At 44.2% G+C, this 22,417-nt stretch overlaps 1 protein-coding gene across 2 annotated transcripts in view; it reads left to right on the top strand.

Moving 5' to 3' along the window:
* The first annotated feature begins 8,594 nt into the window (after positions 1 to 8,594).
* Rock2 (Rho associated coiled-coil containing protein kinase 2) overlaps positions 8,595 to 22,417 on the top strand; it is a 100,016-nt gene continuing 86,193 nt past the window's right edge. For both annotated transcript variants that reach the window (XM_048353408.1, XM_048353409.1), the window contains exon 1: positions 8,595 to 8,770. In XM_048353408.1, the coding sequence (XP_048209365.1) occupies positions 8,624 to 8,770 (147 nt within the window). In that variant the 5' untranslated portion in view covers positions 8,595 to 8,623. The remainder of the gene's footprint in view (positions 8,771 to 22,417) is intronic.

A 22,417-nucleotide genomic window follows, 5' to 3' on the forward strand; every position in this document is an offset into this window, starting at 1 on the left:
CATCTCCAATTAACTACTGAAAAGCTGGATGTGGAGCTTTGATTCAAGTGGTAGAAAACTGGCCTTGAGCAAAAAAGCCCAGTAATAGTGCCCAGGTCCTGAGTTCGAGCTCCAGGACTGGTACCTATACACACAACAATTTCTGTCAAATTACACCCACTTGGCTGTTTCCAGGAGGATATGCCAGATAGAAACATTTCCTGATTCTTTGGGCATCTCTGGATACCAGTGCTGGACCACTGGGTAGGAACGTCCATTGGGGGCGAGATGGGGACACTTCAGAGGACTGGGGTCCTTTCCCTCAATGTCCCCTCCTTTTATTTATTTTGTCCTGTATTGATTCTACCATCTCCTTGTGGCCTCTGGCGGTTCCTCTGCCTCACTACCCCACACTTCCTGTCTACTCTTAATACATCATGGGTTTGTTTTGTGTCCAGAAGGAAAAAGACTTGAGCAAAAGCCTCACGTGTGAAACACAGGCTTTCTGACATGTGTTCTGTCTAATCAGACAGGACTTTGTGTGCGCAACTCCTTCCCCCCAGTCTCCTTTCTGGAGGCCAAATGATTGAGCCCTTCATTTGGGCTCTACTGCTAGTTAAAAGCACCCTTTCTTTTCTTTACAGGCTCGGAAGCAAGTTCTTCCTGGTTTCAGCAGATGATCTCCATCTGTGGTATTCCAGATGCACAGCGCACAGTCAGAGGCTGGAATGTGGGATCTGGGTCGAGGCAGGGAACAGGTACGGTCCTCACTTTGGGGACCTGTCACCGCTTACCTACAACCCACGTTGGCAGCGAGTGCCGACAGGTGAGAGGTCTGGCCGGTTCAGGAACAGGGGACTGGCGAGGGCTTCAGCAGATGTGCAGCAGGAGCTATCCCTCTGTCTCTGTCTCCATCTAGATAGCTCTATTTTGTGCCTGTCCTAGGGCTTGAACCCAGGACCTGGGCACTGTCCCTTAGCTTTGTTTGCCCAAGGCTGGTGCTCCTGCTTGAGCCACAGCTCCTCTTCCCAGCTTTTTGGTGTGGAAATAAGAGTCTTACGGACTTTCCTGTGGTGGCTGGCTTTGCACTTCCAACTCAGAGCTCAGCATGCTGAGTACGAGGATTACAGGCCTGAGGCCATGTAGCTTTGCTCTTTTGTCTCTCCTCTCCTCTTTCCCTCTCTCCTTTCCCCCTCCTCTGTCTTTCCCTTTCCTTCTCATCTCTTTTTATTTTTCTTCTCTTCTCCAGATACATATGTTTAGAACAGCTGCACGTACACGTCACCATCACAATCATCACCACCACCGTCATCACCATCACCACCACCTCACTTCCATGAGCCTGGAATTTGTATGCCCAGAGGAGCAGAGGGAAGCAGGCATTCGACAGCAGCAGGCAAGCCTCCCCTTCATATGGGGAGCTTCAGATTTTAACCCATAGAGAGTGTTTCCCAAGGCACATGGCTGGGCACTGTCACTCTGCAGGATTTTTCCTGGAGTTAGGATCCGAGAGGAATTCTTCGGTGGAACGCGGTGGAGGCTTCAGTAAAGCGAGGCAGGGTCCTTTCCCTTGGGGTTTCTCACAGCTCTGGCATGGGGCTGGGGACCGACCGGGACAGAGCTGCCGTCTCCAGTGGCGAGGCTGGTGGAGTGTTCAGGGGCCTAGCCTAGCAGGCATCCTGGAGAGGGGCATGTCCTGTTCCTGGTGGTGACAGTAAGGCTGGCACTTGCCTAGGTGACCTCTATCTACCCTGAGGCCCGGGTTTATTGCAACTGGTCCTGGGTCCTTTCATCTCCAGCCAAAGCCAGATGAAGTGCCAGTTGTGAGCAGCCGCCTCCGTTCTCCAGCTCCTGAGGTCCGGGAGGCCAAGGCCACCCGGGGGACACCTCGGGTGAGCTCAACCCAAAGTGGCCAAGTTCTCTGGTGGCCTCCCGGAATGTTGATGTCATCAAGGGGGAAAAGTAGCAAACTGGGAGTCACAGTCCCATCAGGTCATCGTTGGTCTAGCTCCTTTATTTGACATGTGGGGAAACTGAGGTGTGGGACAAGAAGGGACTCACCCAGCTCATCACACGTGACAAATGCTGCTGTGTATCTTACAGTCGTTTGGCATTACTACTCAAGCGTTGTTTTTGCCATCTTTGTTTTCACTTTTGCTTTTGACTTGATGTGTAGGGTTTTCCAGAGTTAATACATCTTGCTCAAGGTCCATTAATATTTTTCTTTCTGGATGAATGTGTTTTTTAAAAAAAATAATTTAAAAGCCATTTCCTTTTGATGATCTTGCCCTTCAACTTTGCTGCAAGTGAACAGACTTTATAATGTTAGTAGGAAAATGATAGGAACTAGTCCTTTGCCAAGTTTTGAACAGTGCCAGGAATATTCCTTACTGAATGATTTCCTCACCCAACAAATCATCCCCCAGCCCTAATCTGACAAGTGACCTTCAACACTTAGGATGACCAAGGGGAGTGGCAGCTGGCACGGGGAGGTGGCGAGTGAACCCAGTGGAGAATCCGTGGGATGAGGAAACGAGAGCTCTCTATTTCACTGGCTTCATTTTTCTTTTACATTTTTAATTTTGTGTGTGTGTGTGTGTGTGTGTGTGTGTGTGTGTGTGTGTGTGTGTGTGTGCTGGTACTAGGGCCAGAACTAAAGCCTGGGTATTGTCCCCTAGCTTTTTGCTCAAGGCTGGTGCTCTACTACTTGAACCACACCACCACTTCCAGTTTTTTTTTGTTGCTGGTTAATTGGAGTAAGAGTCTCACAGACTTCCCTGGCTGGCTTTGAACTTTGATTCTCTGATCTCAGCCTCCTGAGCAGCTCCTATTATAGGTGTGAGCCACCGATGCCAGCTCTATTGGCTGAATTCTGAGGACTCAGATCACATGCTACCCCCTTTTCTGATCCTTTTGCTAGCAAGGGTTGGTGGCACATGTTTGTAACCCTAGCATGAGGCAGAATGGTGGTGAACTTAAGCGCTATTCATTTCTGAACTACCCCAACCCCAGGCCTGGATTTACCATTCTCGGGTGCAATCTGTACTCAGGAAGAACACATACTCAGTGTCCTTTGGGATTTACCAAAGAACTAGCATGGTACACTGTGATGAGTTGTATTTAGAAGGGGAGTAGGGGCCCGGTCCTGGTGGCTCATGCATATAATCTTAGCTACTCAGGAGGCTGAGATCTGAGGATTGCAGTTCGAAGCCAGTCTGAGCAGAAAAGTCTGTGGGAGACTCTTATCTCCAATTAACCATTCCAAAACAGAAAGTGGTGCTGTGGCTCAAGTGGTAGAGTGCTAGCCTTGAGCACAAAGAGGCTCAGGGACAGTGCCCAGGCCCTGAGTTTACACCCCCACCTCCAAACGAAAAGTAGAGTAGTATACAGGGATCTGCCTGCAGGGGGCTTGTGCTTTCTAGGCTGGTGGTGGGGAGAGTTGTGAGTGGGAAGGTGGGATAACACCAGAAAAGCCTCAGAGGTGAGAACCAAAGTATTCGAAGAGGGGCTGGGGATATAGCCTAGTGGCAAGAGTGCCTGCCTCGGATACACGAGGCCCTAGGTTCGATTCCCCAGCACCACATATACAGAAAAATGGCCAGAAGGGGCGCTGTGGCTCAAGTGGCAGAGTGCTAGCCTTGAGCGGGAAGAAGCCAGGGACAGTGCTCAGGCCCCGAGTCCAAGGCCCAGGACTGGCCAAAAAAACCAAAAAAACAAAAAAAACCCCAAAGTATTCGAAGAAAGAAACAGAAATTCTTCTTCAGAGGATGGATGGAAAATAATGGGAAATTTCTAAGTTATTTTGAACACATTAACTTTTTTTTTTTTTTTTTTTTTTGCCAGTCCTGGGCCATGAACTCAGGGCCTGAGCACTGTCCCTGGCTTCATTTTTGCTCACGGCTAGCACTCTACCACGTGAGCCACAGCATCACTTCTGGCTTATTATATATATGTGGTGCTGAGGAATCGAACCCAGGGCTTCATGTATATGAGGCAAGGACTCTACCGCTAGGCCATATTCCCAGCCCCAACATTTTTTTTTTAAATGCTAAAAACATTGGAAGAAAAGTAAAAACTATGGCTTTCCCATGTGAAGTAAGCACCTTGCTAAATATTTCACTAAAATATTTCAGAGGAGTCTCGATCTTTGTGCAAAGGACAGAGGTCTTGGTCAGGTAGGAACTCGGTGGGTAGAGCAGGGAAGGAAGGGTGGCCTTCTGACCAGGAGGAAATGAACTTAACGGGAGAAAGAAGGGGCAAGTTTGTTTCATTTTGAGAAAAAGCTAAAAGACTAGAAACCTGTAAAGGGAGGCTGCAGCAAGCCCATCAAAAGCTCCACTTCCAGGCAGAGTGTTTCATGAATAACTACAGCAGAGTCCATGGGTGGTATGAAGCAAGGAAATCACACAAAGCAGCCTAGAACCATTTCTACCTTGCTAATGGGGAAACAGATCGTCAGGGATGACGTCCAAGGTCTCCTGACAAACTGGCAGAACTGGATTCAAGCCTGGCTTTCCAGGACCACAGACAGTGCCCGGGACCACTCTTCTCATGGATGTATCTTTGGGCGTGACCCACTATTTACTTCTAAGGATGATCTGAGCCATGACCACATCTTTCTCCTCTGAGAATCCGTCATCATATATTGGTGAATAACCTGTCCTGGATGAATACAGTATCTTTCATCTAGAGATCTTAAGGAGCCTTAATGACAACCAAGCTTCATTATTTCTTATTGTGTCTGAGGGCTCTGACTCACAGAGGGGTTTAGCTCTTTTCCCATTCGCCCCGGGAGTTATTACCAGACCCATGAATGAAACCTAGGATGAAACTCTCATAAACCTTTAAACTCTGGCCCCTTTATAGGAGTGGAGTTTACCCTGTACTCTTTATAGTTTGCAAAAATAATGACACCTTTACATTGAGGGTTCATTCCTTTATTCAGTTATTAAATCTGACTTAACGTGGGACAAAACATCTTTGTATAACAACACCAGCCTGAGCAGTTCTACAGCATGAAGTAGGGTGGGAAAGGTTGTTTCATGTCTTATTGGCTGATGCCTGACCAGCTATACAGTTCATGGTTTTCGCCCATCCCTGCATCTGTCCATTCATCCATTTATCCATCCATCCAATTAGCATGAGTCCCTATTACATCATCTGCAATATAAGCGAAGTAAATACTATCACTGGCAAAAGGCTGTTTCAAAAATTATGATAATCCCTATAAAGTAAAATCTTTTCCTAGCAAATGGTCAACTTTAAATAATTATTATCATTAAACAAGTTATTACAAGACCTACAATGAAAGACCAAGAAAAAAAGGTCCTTTCCAGTCCCAAACTATGCATAAAGGTTGAGATGCATCTGAATGTTTAATTAAGTCCTGGGGAAGAAACAGATTCCTCAGATTGCAAACTGGAATTTGGGACACAGGCCTCCACTAGAGAAAAGAGGGAGCTCCGGACATTCCCTTTGGGCCACGAAGTGTCAGCAGGGCTAGGAATGTATTGTTGGGCAGTAGATGTTAAACTGACATCAGCCGCTTAGAACTGGCTGGGAATGCAGAGACAGAGAAAAGAGACACAGACACAATTCATAAGAAGTAGGTGGAGCTTCTGAGTCCTGGAGAGCAAGCTAGCCGTGGTGGAATAAAGCCTTACACAGTGGCAGGCCAGCTGGGTTAAATGCATTTTCTGTGTCTATTTCCTTATTGTGCTTAGTCCTGGACAAATGTTTTTTGTGCAAGTTCCTGTGTGACTCACCTGTATGTAAGACAGTTCAGGAATAGTGGTTAGGAGGAGGCTGGGAGCCAGCGAGCAGCAGGACCCAGAGCAGAGCCAACCGAGGGGCCTTTCCTATGGCTAATTCAGAAGATGCTGAGCTGACTGTAGTGTAAATTGTCAGTTCCTTATAACCTCTTGTAATTCTAGTCTTCTGAGACCCCAAAACTGGGTTTGAAATCTTTCCTAGACCAGATACAACCAGGAGTAGTTAAGTCTTTGACTGCATAAAAATTGAAAATGTTAAAAAAAAAAAAAAAGTTTAGCTAGGTGCTTAGTGGCTCAAGTGTGTAATCCTAGCTACTCAGAGACTAAGATTTGAAGATTGTGGTTCAAAGCCAGTCTGGGCAGGAAATTCCATGAGACTCCTATCTCTAGCCATCAAAAGGATAGAAGTGAATCTACAGTTCAGGTGGCAAAGCATTAGCTTTGAGCAAAAAAGTTAAGGGCCCAGGCTTTGAGTTGTTCAAGCCCTAGGACCAACATCAACACACACACACACACATTTGTATGGCAAGACACCATAACTCAAAACTGAATGAGAAGCCTCCACTTCCAGCTTTCTGCTGGTTAACTGAAGATTCTCATGGCCTTCCTTGTCCAGGATGGCTTTGAACCACAGCCCTCAGATCCCAGCCTCCTGAGTAGCAAGGATTACAGGTGTGAGCCACCTGTGACCAGTTTAATACTGTTCTTTTAAAATAAGGTAGTACTTGGGGCCATGGCTTCTTGTTACCCCACCAAGCTCCATAAAACCATATAACCCGTCATTGCAAAGTTAAGTTGCAACCTGAGAACCACACCGTGTTTCTTTAACTTGCATGCTATATAGTCACCAGGAAAAAAAAAAATCCATAATCATGGTAATCCTTTCGTTCTTGTTGCCTGAGGAGGAGAGTCTAGGTCACAATGTCCTTCCAGTGGGGTCTATGGAGGTCTGTAACTGTCTACAGAATTAAAGGAATTATACTTCAATTTAATCCTTGGAAGGAATTAAGCTTACCTTTTACCAGAAGTCAGTGGATTTATCTGAGATGAAGAAACTGTATTGGATCGTTCAAGGCACTGGTCCAAGTAAGAGTGGCTTAACCCCAAAAGGGGAGATGAGGCTTCCAGGACACTTCCTGATTAAAACACTCCTTTACAAGGTCAGGCCTTTTAGCCTGTCTGTGAACTTATCTCTGGCATGCCAGCGAGAAGGTCCTCAAGATTCTAAATACTTACGGATATCAGATTGTAGCTTTTTTTTTTTTCTTTTTTGAAGTGGCCCGTGTATCTTAGTGGAATTTTTTTTTAATGAAAAAAGAAAAAGGGCCCACTTACTTAATAACTGTATCCAATCATTCTCAACAGCTGCTCATTTCAGTTTGACATCATTTGCATGATCTTTTCGCCTTAAAAAGGATTTCCAGCATACCATTTCCTGTACTCCACACACACACACACACACCCCAAGTCTGCAAACCTGCCACACGATTCTTTCAGTGACTACACCGCCGGAGGAGCCTTATTTCGCGAACCTTCTGAATAGCCTGCTGTAAACATCTTGATGCAAGCCCTCTCCTCCTCCTCCTCCTCCCCACCCGGGGACCATTTCCTTCTCAACCTACTTCCTTAAATGGGCCGGCTGGGTCAAAGGGGCTCTCATGAACAGTTTTATGGCTCTTGGCACATATATATATATATATATATTCCGCCCCCCCCCCGACGGCTCCCCGGGACGGGCTGGGCAGGGGGCGGGAACGCGGAGGGGCGGCCGCCCCCGCTCGGCCCTGTCCGTCCCGGGCGCCCGCGCGCGGGGCTCCGGAGCGCTTCCCGCGGGCCGCGGCCGGGACCGTCGGGGAGCTTTGCTAGATAGAATCCAGGATTGCTACCCCGGGGGGGCGGAAACTTCCCCGGCCGGGCAGGCCTCCCCGCCCCAGGACTCGGATTCCAGCCGCCTCCGCTGGCTCCCCGGGCCCCCGCCCTCCACCCGACCCCACCCCACCCCGGGGCGCGGGGCGCGGGGCGCCCCCCACGCCGGGCCGCCGGCGACCGCACGAGGCCCGCGTAGCTGCGCGCTGAGTCAGCGGGGACCCGGCCGGCCCGGAGGGCGCGGGCCGCCCCGCCTTCCCCGAGGCCCTCGAGCCAGCGCGCCGCCCCGGAGGCCGCGGGGTCGGCCGGGCGGAAGGGGTCGGCGGCCGTCAGAGCCCCGGAGCCGGGGGCGCGAGGGGAGGAGCGGGGTGCGGGGTGAGAACGGAAGCGCGGCGAGCGCGGCCCGGCGGCCGGGGGCGGGGTCCGCCGGGCCGAGGGGGCGGGGCCCGAGGGCGCGCGCGCACGGGGCGCGGGCGGGCGGTCGGGCGCGCGCGCGCGCGCGGGCGGGCGGCCGCGGGCGGAGGGATTGTGGGTAGCGGCGGCGCGCGGCCGGGCAGGGCCGGGGCGCGGGAGTGCGGTGAGGGGAGCGGGCTGGTGGGAGCCGGAGACCGGCCGGCGGCGACATGGGCGCGGACGGGCGGCGGCCGTAGCGGCCCGAGTCCGGGCTTCAGCCCTCTGGGTCCCCGAGGGCGGGGCGGCCGGTGCCGCCGCCACTTCCCCGCTCGCGCCGGCGGAGTCCTGGAGAGCCCGCCGCGGACCCGAGGACCGGGCGGCGCGGGTCTGACTTGAGGGGCGGGGACGCCGTCCGCTCCGGGCCTCTCGGGGCCGGGCCCCTCGGAGCGGCCCCCGGGCCCGGCGCGGCGCGGAGACCCGAAGCCGCTGCTAGGAGCGGACGCTGGGCCCGGGCGTAGCCCCGCCTGGAGCCGGCGGGTCGGGGGCGGCGCTAGGCCCGGAGGCGGCGGGCTTCGTGCGCGGGGGACCCGGGGTGCGGGCCGGGAGGGGGCGGCATGAGCCGGCCCCCGCCGACGGGGAAAATGCCCGGCGCCCCCGAGGCCGCGCCGGGGGACGGGGACGGGGCCGGCGCGGGCCGCCAGAGGAAGCTGGAGGCGCTGATCCGAGACCCGCGTTCCCCCATCAACGTGGAGAGCTTGCTGGTAGGTGGCCGGGGTGGGCGGGGGTGGGGACCTGGGGACGCCGCCCGCGCTGGCTCGGGGTCTCGCACCCCGCCCAGCCCCGGTGCCCACGCCGGGCGGGGTGGGGGGGAGGAAGGAAAGGAGGGCTCGCCCCACTCGCCCCGCTTCCGCCGGAGACCCGACCGGACCGTGCACTCGTGAGGCCCGAGGTCCGGCGGTGGAGACCCCGGCCGGGGCTCCTCCCTCCCACCGCCCGCGGGGGCCCCGTGGCTTTTCCTCGGAGCGCTGGGAGGGAACGCTCCGCTCCCTTCCCGCCGGCCCAGACGGCTGGCTTGGGGCGGAAAGGTGCGCGCGGGGGGGGGGGGGATTGGCCGTCCTTCCACGGGACTGGCCGGTTTGAAAGTGTCACGCCGCGTGGGGAACCTGGGTGCCGGCCCCGGGGAGAGAGGAACCCGATGCCGGGCCCTCCTCCGTCGGGACTACCACCTGGGCCACCTGACAAAGAGCTCTCCTCCTCTCCCAGTCGGAAGTGTTGGAACACACACAGCTCAAGTTTTGCCGTTCCCCCCCCCCCCCCCGGTGTTGAATATTCCACGGTAGCCATCGCGTGCCTTTTAGGCAAATTTAATTCCTCAAAAGTGTTGCGCCAAAGGCGCCCCCCTTCCCCTCCCCTCTCACGGCGGACTCGTAGAATGAAATACATCTGTCCCCTTTCCTCTGGTCTTTTGCTGCGACCTTTGAAACCCAAAGGAATAGATAGCCACTCAAAAGGAACACGTTTTAACGAATAAGTGCACCCCGCATGTTGACATAGTTCTCTGTGAGGTTATTGTATTTCGAAAGCAAATTTGATTAGTGTGTTGTAGAGAGGTATTTATGGGAAAAGGTGGTGTGAACGTCTCTCCCCCCCCCACCCCCCGAGGGAGAAGAAGGGGAAAAGATTCTCCGACTATTTAGTTAACTCTGGAGTGAGGGTGGGTGAAAGACATTCTGTGCCAGAACGCAGATGTTCAGTTCTGGGCCCTGCTGGGAGAAGCCTAGTGACTGTGGTGAAAAAAAAAAAACAACAAACCGGTCCCTCCCTTGCACTGATTGACTAATTTTTCTTTGGAGGCTGTGGGCTATCCTTGGGGTTTCTGGAATCGTCTGCAGAATGACTCAGTCCTGTTTGGTTAAAATGTAGGAGCTAGTTGGAGAGTGTAGATCTTTCTATACATTGTGTAGAATTCACCGATTCCTTACTATATTGTATCAAAATGTAATGATGTATTGTGTCAGACCGTTTGACTTTGTTATATTGTACCAGCTCGATTGATCATTTATTTATTGATTAATTGCCAGACCTGGGGTTTGAACTCAGGGCCTGAGCACTGTCCCTGGCTTTCTTTTGCTCAAGGCTAGCACTCCACCACTTGAGCCACAGGGCCACTTCCGATGTTTTCTGCTTCTGTGGTGCTGAAAAATCTAACCTAGGGCTTCATGCATGCTAGGCAAGCACTCTACCGCTAAGTCACATTCCCAGCCTGATTGATTTTTCTTTTTAAACTGATTTTTCTAGATAGTACTTCATTCCTCGCCCAGGAGCATGAAGCCCTGTACTGTCTTTGGAAAGTCACAGGATTGGTCGCATGGAGGTCATAGCCTTTTCTAGAGAAAAGTCCGGGCTTCACTCCCAGCATTTTCACTTTGGTATTTGCTAGCAAAACTTTGACCCAAGGCCAGAAAGTTCAGTTAAAAATAGTATCCGTAAGCCTCAAGTATTCATCAGGTTCATACTCAATCCCAGATAGAAATTTTTTACACTTCACTTTGATCTCCATGGGCCTTCAGTGATGTTAGTCATAATTATTAGGGTTATTCTGAGCTTGGAACTCAGCTGTTACTATGAATGGCATGACCATATATTTTTGTTTTATTAAAGTGTTTCTAGATTATTACAGTGAAGGCTTTTTAAAATTTTTTTCACATGTTCAGTAAACAGTTTAGTCTATTCATTTATTGAGTGTTTAATATAGCAGTGCACACATTCATTTATGATATATTACTGGTGTATGTGGAGAGTAGATGCTTTTGACTTGACAGCCCTGTTACTGCTGCCATTTTAGTTGATTAAATATCACTTTGAATAGGGATATGAATGTGAAGATGAAGTTTTAGAATGAACTAGTATTTTGATTATGGTAACATGCATATAATTTACTGTATTAACCATGCTTAAGTGGAGAGTTGCTCAGGCCACCAATGCCACCCCATTCCTTTTTGTTTTTCCAAACTGAAACTCTGCAAATTAATCTTTAAAAGAATGTTATAAAAATTGTTTTCAGAAATGGAATAATGACTGGTGTCATTTGAAAGATTTGAAGCCTTACCATGTATGTGTGCTTCACAATCGATCACTGTTACTGCCCACTGCCTTTCTTTTGTTTCACCCTGGAAAACATTGTCCTTAACAGAAAATTTTAAGATTGATCGATCAGTTCACCCACCCACCCTACCTACCTACCTATCAATCTATTTTTTTGTCTATCGTGGGTCTTGGAGTCGGGGCCTGGGGTTGCTCAAGGCCAAGCGCTCTACCAGTTAGAACCACAGTGCCACTTCTGGTGTTTTTGGTGGTTAATTGGAGATAAGAGTCTCAAGAACTTACCTGCCTGGGTTGGGTTTGAATTGGGATCCTCATACTGGGATCATTCCCAGTATGAGTTACCAGTGCCTGCCTGCCTCCCCCCCCCCTCTCTTTCTCTCTCTGCCTACCTACTTACTATCTACCTGTCTGTCTATCTAATATTCTAATATAAATGCTAGCCTGAAATGTTACTGAATTCAGGTGCTCAGAAAGTTCCATGGAAAAGTATATACTGCTTAGGGTGACAAAAGTGAATCAATGAAGTATGCCTGAGCTTCCAGTAAAATGCCTTTAGTAAGCTAGGCCTAGAAGGCAGGCCATTTGAAGGATAAAAGGTAGCATGTGAAGTGTACAGTAAGATTAGTTCACTTCTCTTATGTGCATTTGGCTTATTTTTAGTTAATTTCTTTAAATATTCCATAAGAAAAATGATCTTACAATTATTTTTGTTACATAGTTTTCAATGCCTATATTATCACAAAATCATGTATTTACCATCATAAACTGTTAGCCATTATTAAGCACAGAAACACCTGCATTTTACAATTGTATCCATGTGGAGCCTAAATTACCTTGATTCTTTGTGGAGGTGGTTGCTTTGTGTAGGTTCTTGAATTTGCTTCCCCTCCCCCCCATCGCTTGTGATTATAGAGAGGGAGGTGTTGGTATTACGTAAAGTGTTCTGAAAGAAGCGTGTTTCTTTAATATTATGAGAAAGTAGAGGGGGCTTCAGGTATGTATCTTGTAGTGTTTGAGACCTCTTTCCTTTCCTTTTTTTAATCTGTGTGCCTGTTCTGGGGCTTAACCTCAGATCCTGGGAGTTGTCTGTAGGCTTCTTTTGCTCAAGGCTAGTGCTCTCCGATTTGAGCCACAGCCCACTTCAGGTTTTTTGGTTTTTTTTTAAGTTTAGTGGAGATAAAAGTCTCACAGGCTTTTTCTGCCTTGGATATTTTTGATCTGTGATCCTCACATTTCAGCCTTCTGAGTAGCTAGGATTATAGGCATGAACAACCTGCACCAGGGGGAGACCTTTGTCTTTGTTGTTGTTTTTTTTTGTCAAGATTTAAGTTCTCTAATTGCTTGTCTGTTATGGTAAAAAGGAATGTACCTGTTAATGTTGTGCTGGAGAGATGGCTTTCTAAAGTCTGTGCTTTTGGATTTGATGTATTTTACTTTTCAAAGAGTAGTTATAATTAACACATAGGATTCAATTCAGTCTTAGGAAAACTGTTACATGTATGGTTGAGCAAAGACGATTAAACATTTATAATTTTCAGTGGCTTAGAAAACAAAGTACCTAATTTGATTGATATAATTATACGTATAAACATATATGGAAATATTTCTTTACAGAGATCCATTTTTGTGTTTGGTAGTCTGAGCACTGAACCCAGGTCCTTATACATTGTAGGCCATTGTTCTACGGAGGTACTTCTACAGCCCAGTGGAAATACTTCCCATCAAAGTGCTTAGGTTCTTTGAGCTTGCTGCTGGTTATTTGCCTAATTAAAACGAAGTTGTCTGTCTTTCTCTCACTAATCAATGAGAATATTTGAAGATATAAAAATGAAATAGAATAGAATAAAGGTTGAAAAAATTTTATGCAAGCTTTTTCTTTTGTGAAATTAAAAATACATCATCTGCATTAGTTTAAAACTTACATTTTGAAGGAAATCCTTAAATAAAGTGTAATTTACTGCTTAGATGAAGTTGAACTTCATTTTGGGGACCAAGATTCTCTTACCCACAATTCTGATACAGGAAAAAAGCTCTGAGACCATGTTTTTACTAAAATTTATTTGGTGATAACTTCTGGCCTATTTGATGTTTGAATATTTATAGCCCATTCATCCCTCTTGTTGTAAAAAGCTTTTTTACTGGAGAAATACTAGGTTTGATTTCAGGATCCTGCCACAGATTCTCAAGAAAGCTCTAGGGAATATGGAGTGTGTGTATTACATTTCCATTAAAAAAAAATTCTGTAGTTTGAAATATCTCAGTCCCAGAGTAAGGCTGGTATACACTAAGGAAATGTAGGCGCGCGCGCGCGCGCGTGTGTGTGTGTGTGTGTGTGTGTGTGTACATACAAGTATATATTACTTGTGAAGTGCTAGGTGTGTAGTAAGTTTATTTCACTTCTCATGTGCGTTTGGCTTATTTTTAGTTAAAAATATTCATATATATAGTGAATAATTATCTTGAAACTTAAGGTTTTTTTTGGTTTTGTTGAGTGTTGATCAGATAGCCCACTTTTCCTACTGGAATTTGGAACTATTGAAAGAATAACATGCCGACGTAAATATTGAACCATGAAATGCAAGTTCCTGAAGTCCCCATACACTATTAAATACAGCTCATTGTTACCTGTATGCTGTTCCTGATGCTTGACTCAATCCTTGCTCATCTCTCACCTGCCACCCTGTTTTATTTATAGATTACCACTGTAATACTAAACAATATGGTTTAGTTTTACAAAAAGTTAACATTTGTATACTTTCTTTTCTGACTTGCTTTTTTTCCAATCAGAATTGTTTGAGTGACCTGGTGTATTCATTTTCACTGCTGCCATTAAACAAATATGACTGTAGTCTACTTGTGTTTTCTTCATTGTTTGCTCTTATGGAAATGGTACTAGGAACATTCCTGGAGTCCAGGTGCAGAGTTTCTATAGATTAGGGCAGATATCTAGGCAGGGAATTTAAGATCTCTTTTCTTTGATTGTACATAACAAAAATTAATAGAGAAAAAAAAGTCACCAGCATTTTATTATAGAAAAAAATTTAAGTATTATAAAGGTGACATAATTGATGATGACTATCCATATACTCAATACCTACTTACTCTTTTATGTTTTTTTTCCAAATTTTTATTATCAAACTGATGTACAGAGAGGTTACAGTTTCATACATTAGGCATTGGATACATTTCTTGTACTGTTACCTCATCCCTCATTCCCCCCTACCTCCTCCCCCTTTCCCTTTCCTCCCATGTTGTTTTGTTTTTTGCCAGTCCCAGGGCTTGAACTCAGGGCCTGAGCACTGTCCCTGGCTTCTTTTTGCTCAAGGCTAGCACTCTACCACTTGAGCCAGAGCGCCACTTCTGGCTTTTTCTATATATGTGGTGCTGAGGAATCGAACCCAAGGTTTCATGTATATGAGATGAGCACTTTACCACTAGGCCATATTCCCAGCCCCTACTTAACTATTTTCTTGCATTTTCTTCCTCCCCCCCCCCTCCTTGCATCTCTCCCTTCCTTCCACCTGCCCTGGGGCTTGAACTCAGGGCCTGAACACTGTCTTTGGCTTCTTTTTGCTCAAGGCTAGCACACTAGGACTTGAGCCACAGCACCCACTTCTGGTTTTTTCTGTGTATGTGGTGCTGCGGAATCAAACCTACGGCTTCATGCATGCTAGGCGAGCACTCTACCGATAAGTCACCTTCCCAGCCTTTGTATTTTCTTTATCACCTCTACGGAAATTGTTGTGTCATAATGTCAGATATATCTTTACTTTTTCACAGAGGTTATAACATTTTACATACCCACCAACAGTGTATGAGAGTTCCAGTTGTTCATATCTTCTCTAATACACATTAAAAAAACTGGCCATTGTGTGGTGGGCAGTGATAATGAATTGTAATTTTAATTGGCATATGGCTGGTGACTAAAGTGCATTTTTTCATGTATTTAACTGGCCATTTGTACATGTCAGAGTCATCTGAACATATGATTCACGTATCTGTTCAGATAAGTAGTTTTGTATGTAAAAAGGCTTGTCAAATTTACTTATATTTGGCAAAATTGTCTCAGGTATAGCATAACTTTTTCTTGTAGTTATTGCCAAGAAGATGTTCTCTTTTGCTTCTTCTCGAAGCTTAAAGTTAACTTTTGCATTTAGCCTAAGATATATTTGTTCATTAATTCATATTTTAAAAATAATTTTATTGTTATTAAGGTGTTGTAAGAGGGTTTACCATTTCATAAATTAGATAATGAGTTCATTTCTTTTTTTGGACACTGTCACCTCTTCTTTGCTTTTCTCCATTTCTTCCTGTCCTTAAACATGTCGCATAGTGTGTGACGTGCGTGTAAGTTGTGTGCTAAACGACTATTCATTTATTCAGCACTATTTTTAAACAATACTTTTTCTTTTCTCATTGGATTATCTTGTCATAATCGTTAAAAACTGATTTACTTATACTTGGACTTTTTATGTTTTCTTAAGTTATAGCAGATTCTCCCTAATAATTCTATGATTCTGTTATTTAACCTAAGCTCTGGTCAAAAGCTGTTTCCTTTTAGTTTTCTCTGTACCTTTTTTTTTTTTTTTCTTTCCCTTGAACAGAGCCTGGGCACTGTCCCCGAGCTTTTTCTGTTCAAGGCTAGTGTTCTATCTCTTTGAGCCTGAGTCCTATTTTTGGCTTTTTGTAGTTAATTGTAGATAAGAGTCTCACAGACCTCCCTGCCTTGCCTTGCTTTGAGGTGGTTCTCAGATCCTCTGCCTTCTGAGTAGCTAGGATTACAGGTATGAGCCACTGATGTCTGACTCAAAATGTTCTTTTTTTTTGGCCATTCCTGGGCCTTGGACTCAGGGCCTGAGCACTGTCCCTGGCTTCTTCCCGCTCAAGGCTAGCACTCTGCCACCTGAGCCACAGCACCCCTTCTGGCCGTTTTCCATATATGTGGTGCTGGGGAATCGAACCAAGAGCTTCATGTGTAGGAGGCAAACGCTCTTGCCACTAGGCCATATTCCCAGCCCTCAAAATGTTCTTAATTGCAGAAAATTGAGGGAATAAAGGAAAAATAAATGCTAGTGGCATGGACTTGCAGTCCCTTTCCTGGAGGTAGATACTGTTTAAATTAACATTTTGGTACACACATGTACTCTCAAAAATGTAAATGTTTTATATATATATATGCTTTGTTACTGATTGTTTTTACATTTAACTGAATACTAGATATTTTATGTAATCAGGGTTATCAGTCTCACTGTGGGTTGACTTCCAGTTTAGTTATCATGTTTAAGAAATTCTTCTTACAACATATACTTTACTTGGCTTTTAGTACTTTGGTGGATTTATTTTTATTGGTATTTTGATTCCATTTGGAATCCTGATGGAAAGTGTAAAGAAGTAATACAAATTGCTTATCAAGAGATTTGCCTATTAGAATTCACAAAATATAAGCTGGAAGCCTCTGTTTCTATCTATAATACTTTATATACTTCATAGTTAGATGATGGTTGGGGTGAGAAAATAATGATTATAGGCTTTTTCTTTATTTGAACTTCTTGAATTTCTTCATGGAAATCCTCTTTAGCTATTGTAAGATTCTTCTTGACTTGGGTTATGTCCTGAGAAACTCTTCATAAGTGGAATATGGTGAAAATGCATCTCATCCAGCTGACCTACTGAGCTTCAGTGCATCTTAGAACTTTAAGAAATAGCACCAAAGAACACTTACCATTGGCGGGTTATCTTATTTAAGTCAGTATCAAGTCGTGGTAATATTTGCATTTAACAAAACTACCTGTTCAGACTTTATCCATGTTGGAATAATTTTCCTTTCATTTTTTTGTTCCTTTAAAATTTGATTAAGTTACATAGATATTTGTGTGTTCTGTTGTTGTTGTTCTAAATGACCTTTTATCTTTTTGGAAGCATGTGGTTCATAGAGGTTAGAACTTTTCTTTATAGAGAAAGATATATATATATATATACACACACACACACACACACATATATCAAAAGGAAAATATTCTAATTTCTTTTTGGTTCATTGGTTTTTTTTTTGTTCTTTGGCAGTGCTTTTTAAAATTTAATTTTATTGTAAAGTAAAGGTGATGTTGTATTGCAAAGGTGATGTACAGAGGGGTTATAGTTACATAAGTCAGGTAATGAGTACCTTTCTTGTTGAAGTGTTACTCCCCTTTTTGGTTCATTGTTGATAATTTTTTGGGATATAGTCTAAGGCCAAGAATGACTGAAAGGGTTGTACTTTCCTTTATTTAAATTACTTTACATTTTTTTAACTCTTTGGTCATTTTATATTTAATGCCTAATTTTATTTATTCTCTAGATGATTTTTAGACTTTTTTTTTTTTTTTTGTCTTTTCTTTTTTGGTACTGGGGATCGAACCCAGGATGTTACACTTGCTAGGCAAGTGCTTTGCCACTGAGCTACATCCCAGCTTTAGACTTCTTAAGTAACAGAGCAAGTGCTAAAAATGAATTGATTGGAGTGGGAATGTGGCTTAGTGGTAGAGTGCTTGCCTAGCATGCATGAAACCCTGAGTTTGATTCCTCAGTACTGCATAGGCAGGAAAGGCTGGAAATGGTGATGTGGCTCAAATGGTAGAGTGCTAGACTTGAGCAAAAGAGGCTCAAGGACAGTGCCAGGCCCTGAGTTCAAGCCCCAGGATTAGCAGGAAAAAAGTTGATTAATTAGTTTGCAATACTGGGGTTTTGAACTTAGGGCCTCCTGCGAGAGGGGTTGTATGCTTGAACCACACTCCTCTGCTCTTCTTGCTTCAGTTACTTTTCAGAGGGAGTCTTGTTCTTTCGCCTGAGGCTGACCTGGGACTGCAATCCTCCTACCTGTGCCTTTTAAGTAGTTGTGATTACATGAACTACCACCCCTGGCTTGTTCTTTGAAATAGTCTGGCTCACTTTTTGTTCAGTACAAAGGTCTGAGACCTTTGTCTCTGCCTCTTAACTACCTGGGATTACAGATGTGAGTCACTCTTCTTGGCCAGAACTTTTTTTGTTTGTTTGTTTTTATTTCTGCTGGTCCTGGGGTTTGAGCTCAAGGCCTGAGCAGTGCCCCTGAGTTGCTTTTGCTCAAGGCTAGCACTCTGCCACTTGAGCCACACCTGTACGTCTAGCTTTTTTTATTTTTTTTATTTTTTGCCAGTCCTGGGCCTTGGACTCATGGCCTGAGCACTGTCCCTGGCTTCTTTTTGCTCAAGGCTAGCACTCTGCCACTTGAGCCACAGCGCCCCTTCTGGCCGTTTTCCGTATACGTGGTGCTGGGGAATCGAACCTAGGGCTTCATGTATGGGAGGCAAGCTCTCTTGCCACTAGGCCATATCCCCAGCCCCACGTCTAGCTTTTTGGTAGTTTGTTGGAGATAAGAGTCTCCTGGACTTTCCTGCCTGAGATGAGATCCTCAGATCTCATCCTCCTGAGATTTTCAGCTAGAATTACAGGTGTGAGCCACTGAAGACTGACTCAGAAAATTTATTTTTTTAATGCCTTATAGATTTGGAACTAATTTCTCTTTTTAATTTTTTCTGCTTTCTTGTTTTATTCATTAATTACTAAAATACTAAATGAAACTGGATTTATTTTCCTTTCGGTTCTGTCAGTTTCTGGTTCATGTATTTTAAGGCTCAACTGGTATATAGTATATAATCAATAGTATTCTTGAGTCTTTATAATGATTTGGCCTCTTTATCATTATGATATGTCTCTTCCCATCTTTGGAATTCTTCCTGCTCACCAGGGTGTGGTGGCTTACATTTATACCCCTAGATGGTTGGAATGGGGAGATTAGGAGGATAGAGATTGTAGGTCAGTTCAGTACTGCCAAAAAACAAAATGACTCCTTGCTCTGAAATGTTCTTTGATATTAATATAGCCACTCCAGAAGCCTTCTGATTAATTGGAACTAATTTCTAACACTTCATGATTGGGATTGGTTTTATGCCAAGGAGAAGAGAAGATTTGTCTCCAGCCATACTTTATTAGATGGAAACAGGCATGTATTAATTACCTGGAGGACTGTGTCGAGGAATGCTTAATATACAGAACATTGCTTTCTTATGTAATTCTTGGCTTTTGAATTTGTTTAATGTACAGAATACAAGCTTGTTCTAGGGCATCAGTCTTTGCCTTCCTATTGTGTTCTATAAATATTTGTTGAAGGAATTAAAAAGAATACTTTAAAAAATAATAATGATGTCATGTAGAAGTATATTCCTGCTGGAAGGGGCGTAACACCAGTCCCCAAATAAACATTTTGATAATGTGTTCCTGTCATTTAGTTCTTACCTATTCATAGGAAGGAAGATAAGCAAACATCTGTGTGCAAAGAGAGGATGGGTTTGAGTACTAGGTAGTTGAAGGTCATGTAGGACAAGTAAATTGTAATATCAGCATTTTCTAGTTCATGCTGAAACTTTTGGAAAAGATTAAAATTAATTTCATTCCTTGTTTTAAGTGAAGTGAAGACAGCTGTGTGGGCTGAACAGCCTTTGATTGTTTATGTGTCATCCATTCCACCTACCCACTATAGTTTTCTCCTGGTTATCATCAGCTCCTTATGAACCTAGGTGATCTCTGTGTTGGATCAGTATTTCATGAGTGAAACTCTATAAAAAGGATATATTAGTTGTTTTTGTAGGAAGGCAGTATTTGTTTATTAGCAAAATTAAAAGCAAGGCCAAAGGATGTGAAAGATTTCGATCAGGAATCAAGCTGCCACTACAAGCCACAATGAATGACTATTTTGAAAATGTTTCAGATACTGTCCAGCTTTCTGATTACTTTTTTTTTTTTGGTCAGTCATTGGACTTGAACTCTGGGCCTGCATGCTGTCCTCAAGCTTTTTTGTTCAAGGCTATCGCTCTACCACTTTGAGCCATAGCCCCACTTCTGGTTTACAGGTGGTTAATTGGAGATAAGAGTCTTAAGGACTTTTCCTGACTGTGCTGCCTTCATACCATGGCCTGCAGATCTCAGCCTTCTGAGGAGCTAGCATTACAGTTGATCCATCAGCACCCAGCTTTAACTTTTTTTTACATGGCATGCTTATTTTACTAATAAATGATTAACTTTTCATGTTTGTACTATATTGAAAACAGTATAGAAACTTTAGAGTTTTGATAGCTGTTCTTTCATAGTTACTGATGATGTTCAATTAGGCAAAGAGTAAGACATAGTACTGTGTCTTATTGTAAGTTCTTGATAATTTTTGGGTGAATAAATACAGCTTGCTCACTGTAGTACAGTTGACAAGCATGTTTTGATCTCTTATGTACTCTTAGAATTAGGTCTGAAAAGGAACATAAAGAGCAGGTGTTATAAGTAGGAATCATTATTTACCAGCTTTGCTAGTTCATTTTATTTTCAACAGTTTATGGAGATGTACTTGACACACTATAAATTCACCATTATAAAACAATTTAATGGTTTTAATGATCAATTTGGAGTGTGTAACTATTACTACAACTTATTTCATTACCCCTAAAATTCTCTTGAGCAAGTTTGTAGTCAATCCTGACTCCCTATTCCAGCCACTGATCTGCTTTCTGTTTCTGTATTTGTTTTTTTTTTATCGTCAATTCCATGTAAGTGGAATCATACATTGTGCAGTTATTTGAATCTGGCTTTTTCCCCCTAGCACAATGTTTTTGAGATTCATTTTGTGTTGTATGCAGCATGTGTCAGTATTTTTTAATGGCCGAATGTTGTATGAATAGATCACATTTTGTAAATGAATTTGCCATATGTGAGGGGATACTTACCTTGAGTAGATTCCAAGCATTGATAACTTTGAAGAAACTGTCAGTGCTTCCAAAGCCGCTGGACCATTTTACCTTTGTACCTGCAGTGTATTGAGGCTTCCACTTTCACCATTTCTCCAAGCCCTCGCAGAGAGCACTTGTGTGTCTTAATAAGCATTTTGATTGGAAGCATCTTTCCAACTAGAAATCCTATACAGTCTGGTGATGGGAATCCTTAATATCATAATAACCAGTATTGTACGGGTGCTTCAGAATTTCTAAATACTTGACAAAATGAAATTTGAGACTTCATGACTCAGTATGACATGTTCATGCTAAAAATAATCCAAGGTATTATTTCTTGATGCAGCTTAAATGGAATGTGTAACTCATGATTGCAACATTGAAAATTGGAATATGAATATGTTTTACTAATGTTATATTCCAGTTAGATAAGAATTTAGTCATAGGGCTGGGAATATGGCCTAGTGGTAAAGTGCTCACCTCGTATACATGAAGCCCTGGGTTCAGTTCCTCAGCACCACATATATAGAAAAAAGCCGGAAGTGGTGCTGTGCCTCAAGTGGTAGAGTGCTAGCCTTGAGCAAAAAGAAGCCAGGGATAGTGCTCAGGCCCTGAGTCCAAGCCCCAGGACTGGAAACAAAAACAAAAACAAGAATTTAGTCATAAATGCAAGGTTTTTCCATTACAAAACAATGGGAAAACTCACCTAAAGGATTTTGCTGGTAGTTGGGAAAAAATTTCTGCTGCAAGAAAATGTTTTGTAGAAAAGAATATAAACCTATGAAATTTGAAGACATTCTGGAAAGCAGATTGTTTTCCATACTTAAGACATTTTCGTAATAGGAGAACAACAGATGATACAAATAAAGCTAATTTTAGAACCAATAAAAGGAAGCTAGCAACTTGTGAAATTTTTTTGAGTGAAATTATAAAACAATGAAGTAGCCAGGTGACGGTGGCTCATGCCTGTAATCCTAGCTACTCAGGAGGCTGAGATCAGAGGATCGGTTCAAAGCCAGCTCAGGCAGGACAATCTGTGAGACTCTTATCTCCAGTTAACCACCAGAAAACTGGAAGTGCACTGTGGCTCAAGTGGTAGATCTGAAGAGCTCAAGGACAGCGCCCAGATCCAGAGTTCAAGCCCCATGACCAACCAAAATAAATAAATAATCAAACAAAAAAATTTAAGAACTTAGGACTTCATTTTTCTTCTTTGTTCTAAGGTTAAAATATTCACTTCCATTCTCAAATCAAATATTACTTTTACCTTTACCTTAAGTAACATGTTTTTCTTCTGAAAGTCCTCTAATAGTACTTGTAGCTGCTTTTTTGCTCTCTTCATCTTCATTTTAGAGAAGGGTGGGATAAGGTTTCTCTCACTGAAGTGCCGATGTAGACTTTCTTTTAGAATTCTTTTTTTTTTTTTTTTGGCCTGTCCTGGGGCTTGGACTCAGGGCCTGAGCACTGTCCCTGGCTTCTTCTTGCTCAAGGCTAGCACTCTGCCACTTGAGCCAC

The sequence above is a fragment of the Perognathus longimembris genome, chromosome 8, assembly GCF_023159225.1.
Source record: "Perognathus longimembris pacificus isolate PPM17 chromosome 8, ASM2315922v1, whole genome shotgun sequence".
NCBI lineage: Eukaryota > Metazoa > Chordata > Mammalia > Rodentia > Heteromyidae > Perognathus > Perognathus longimembris.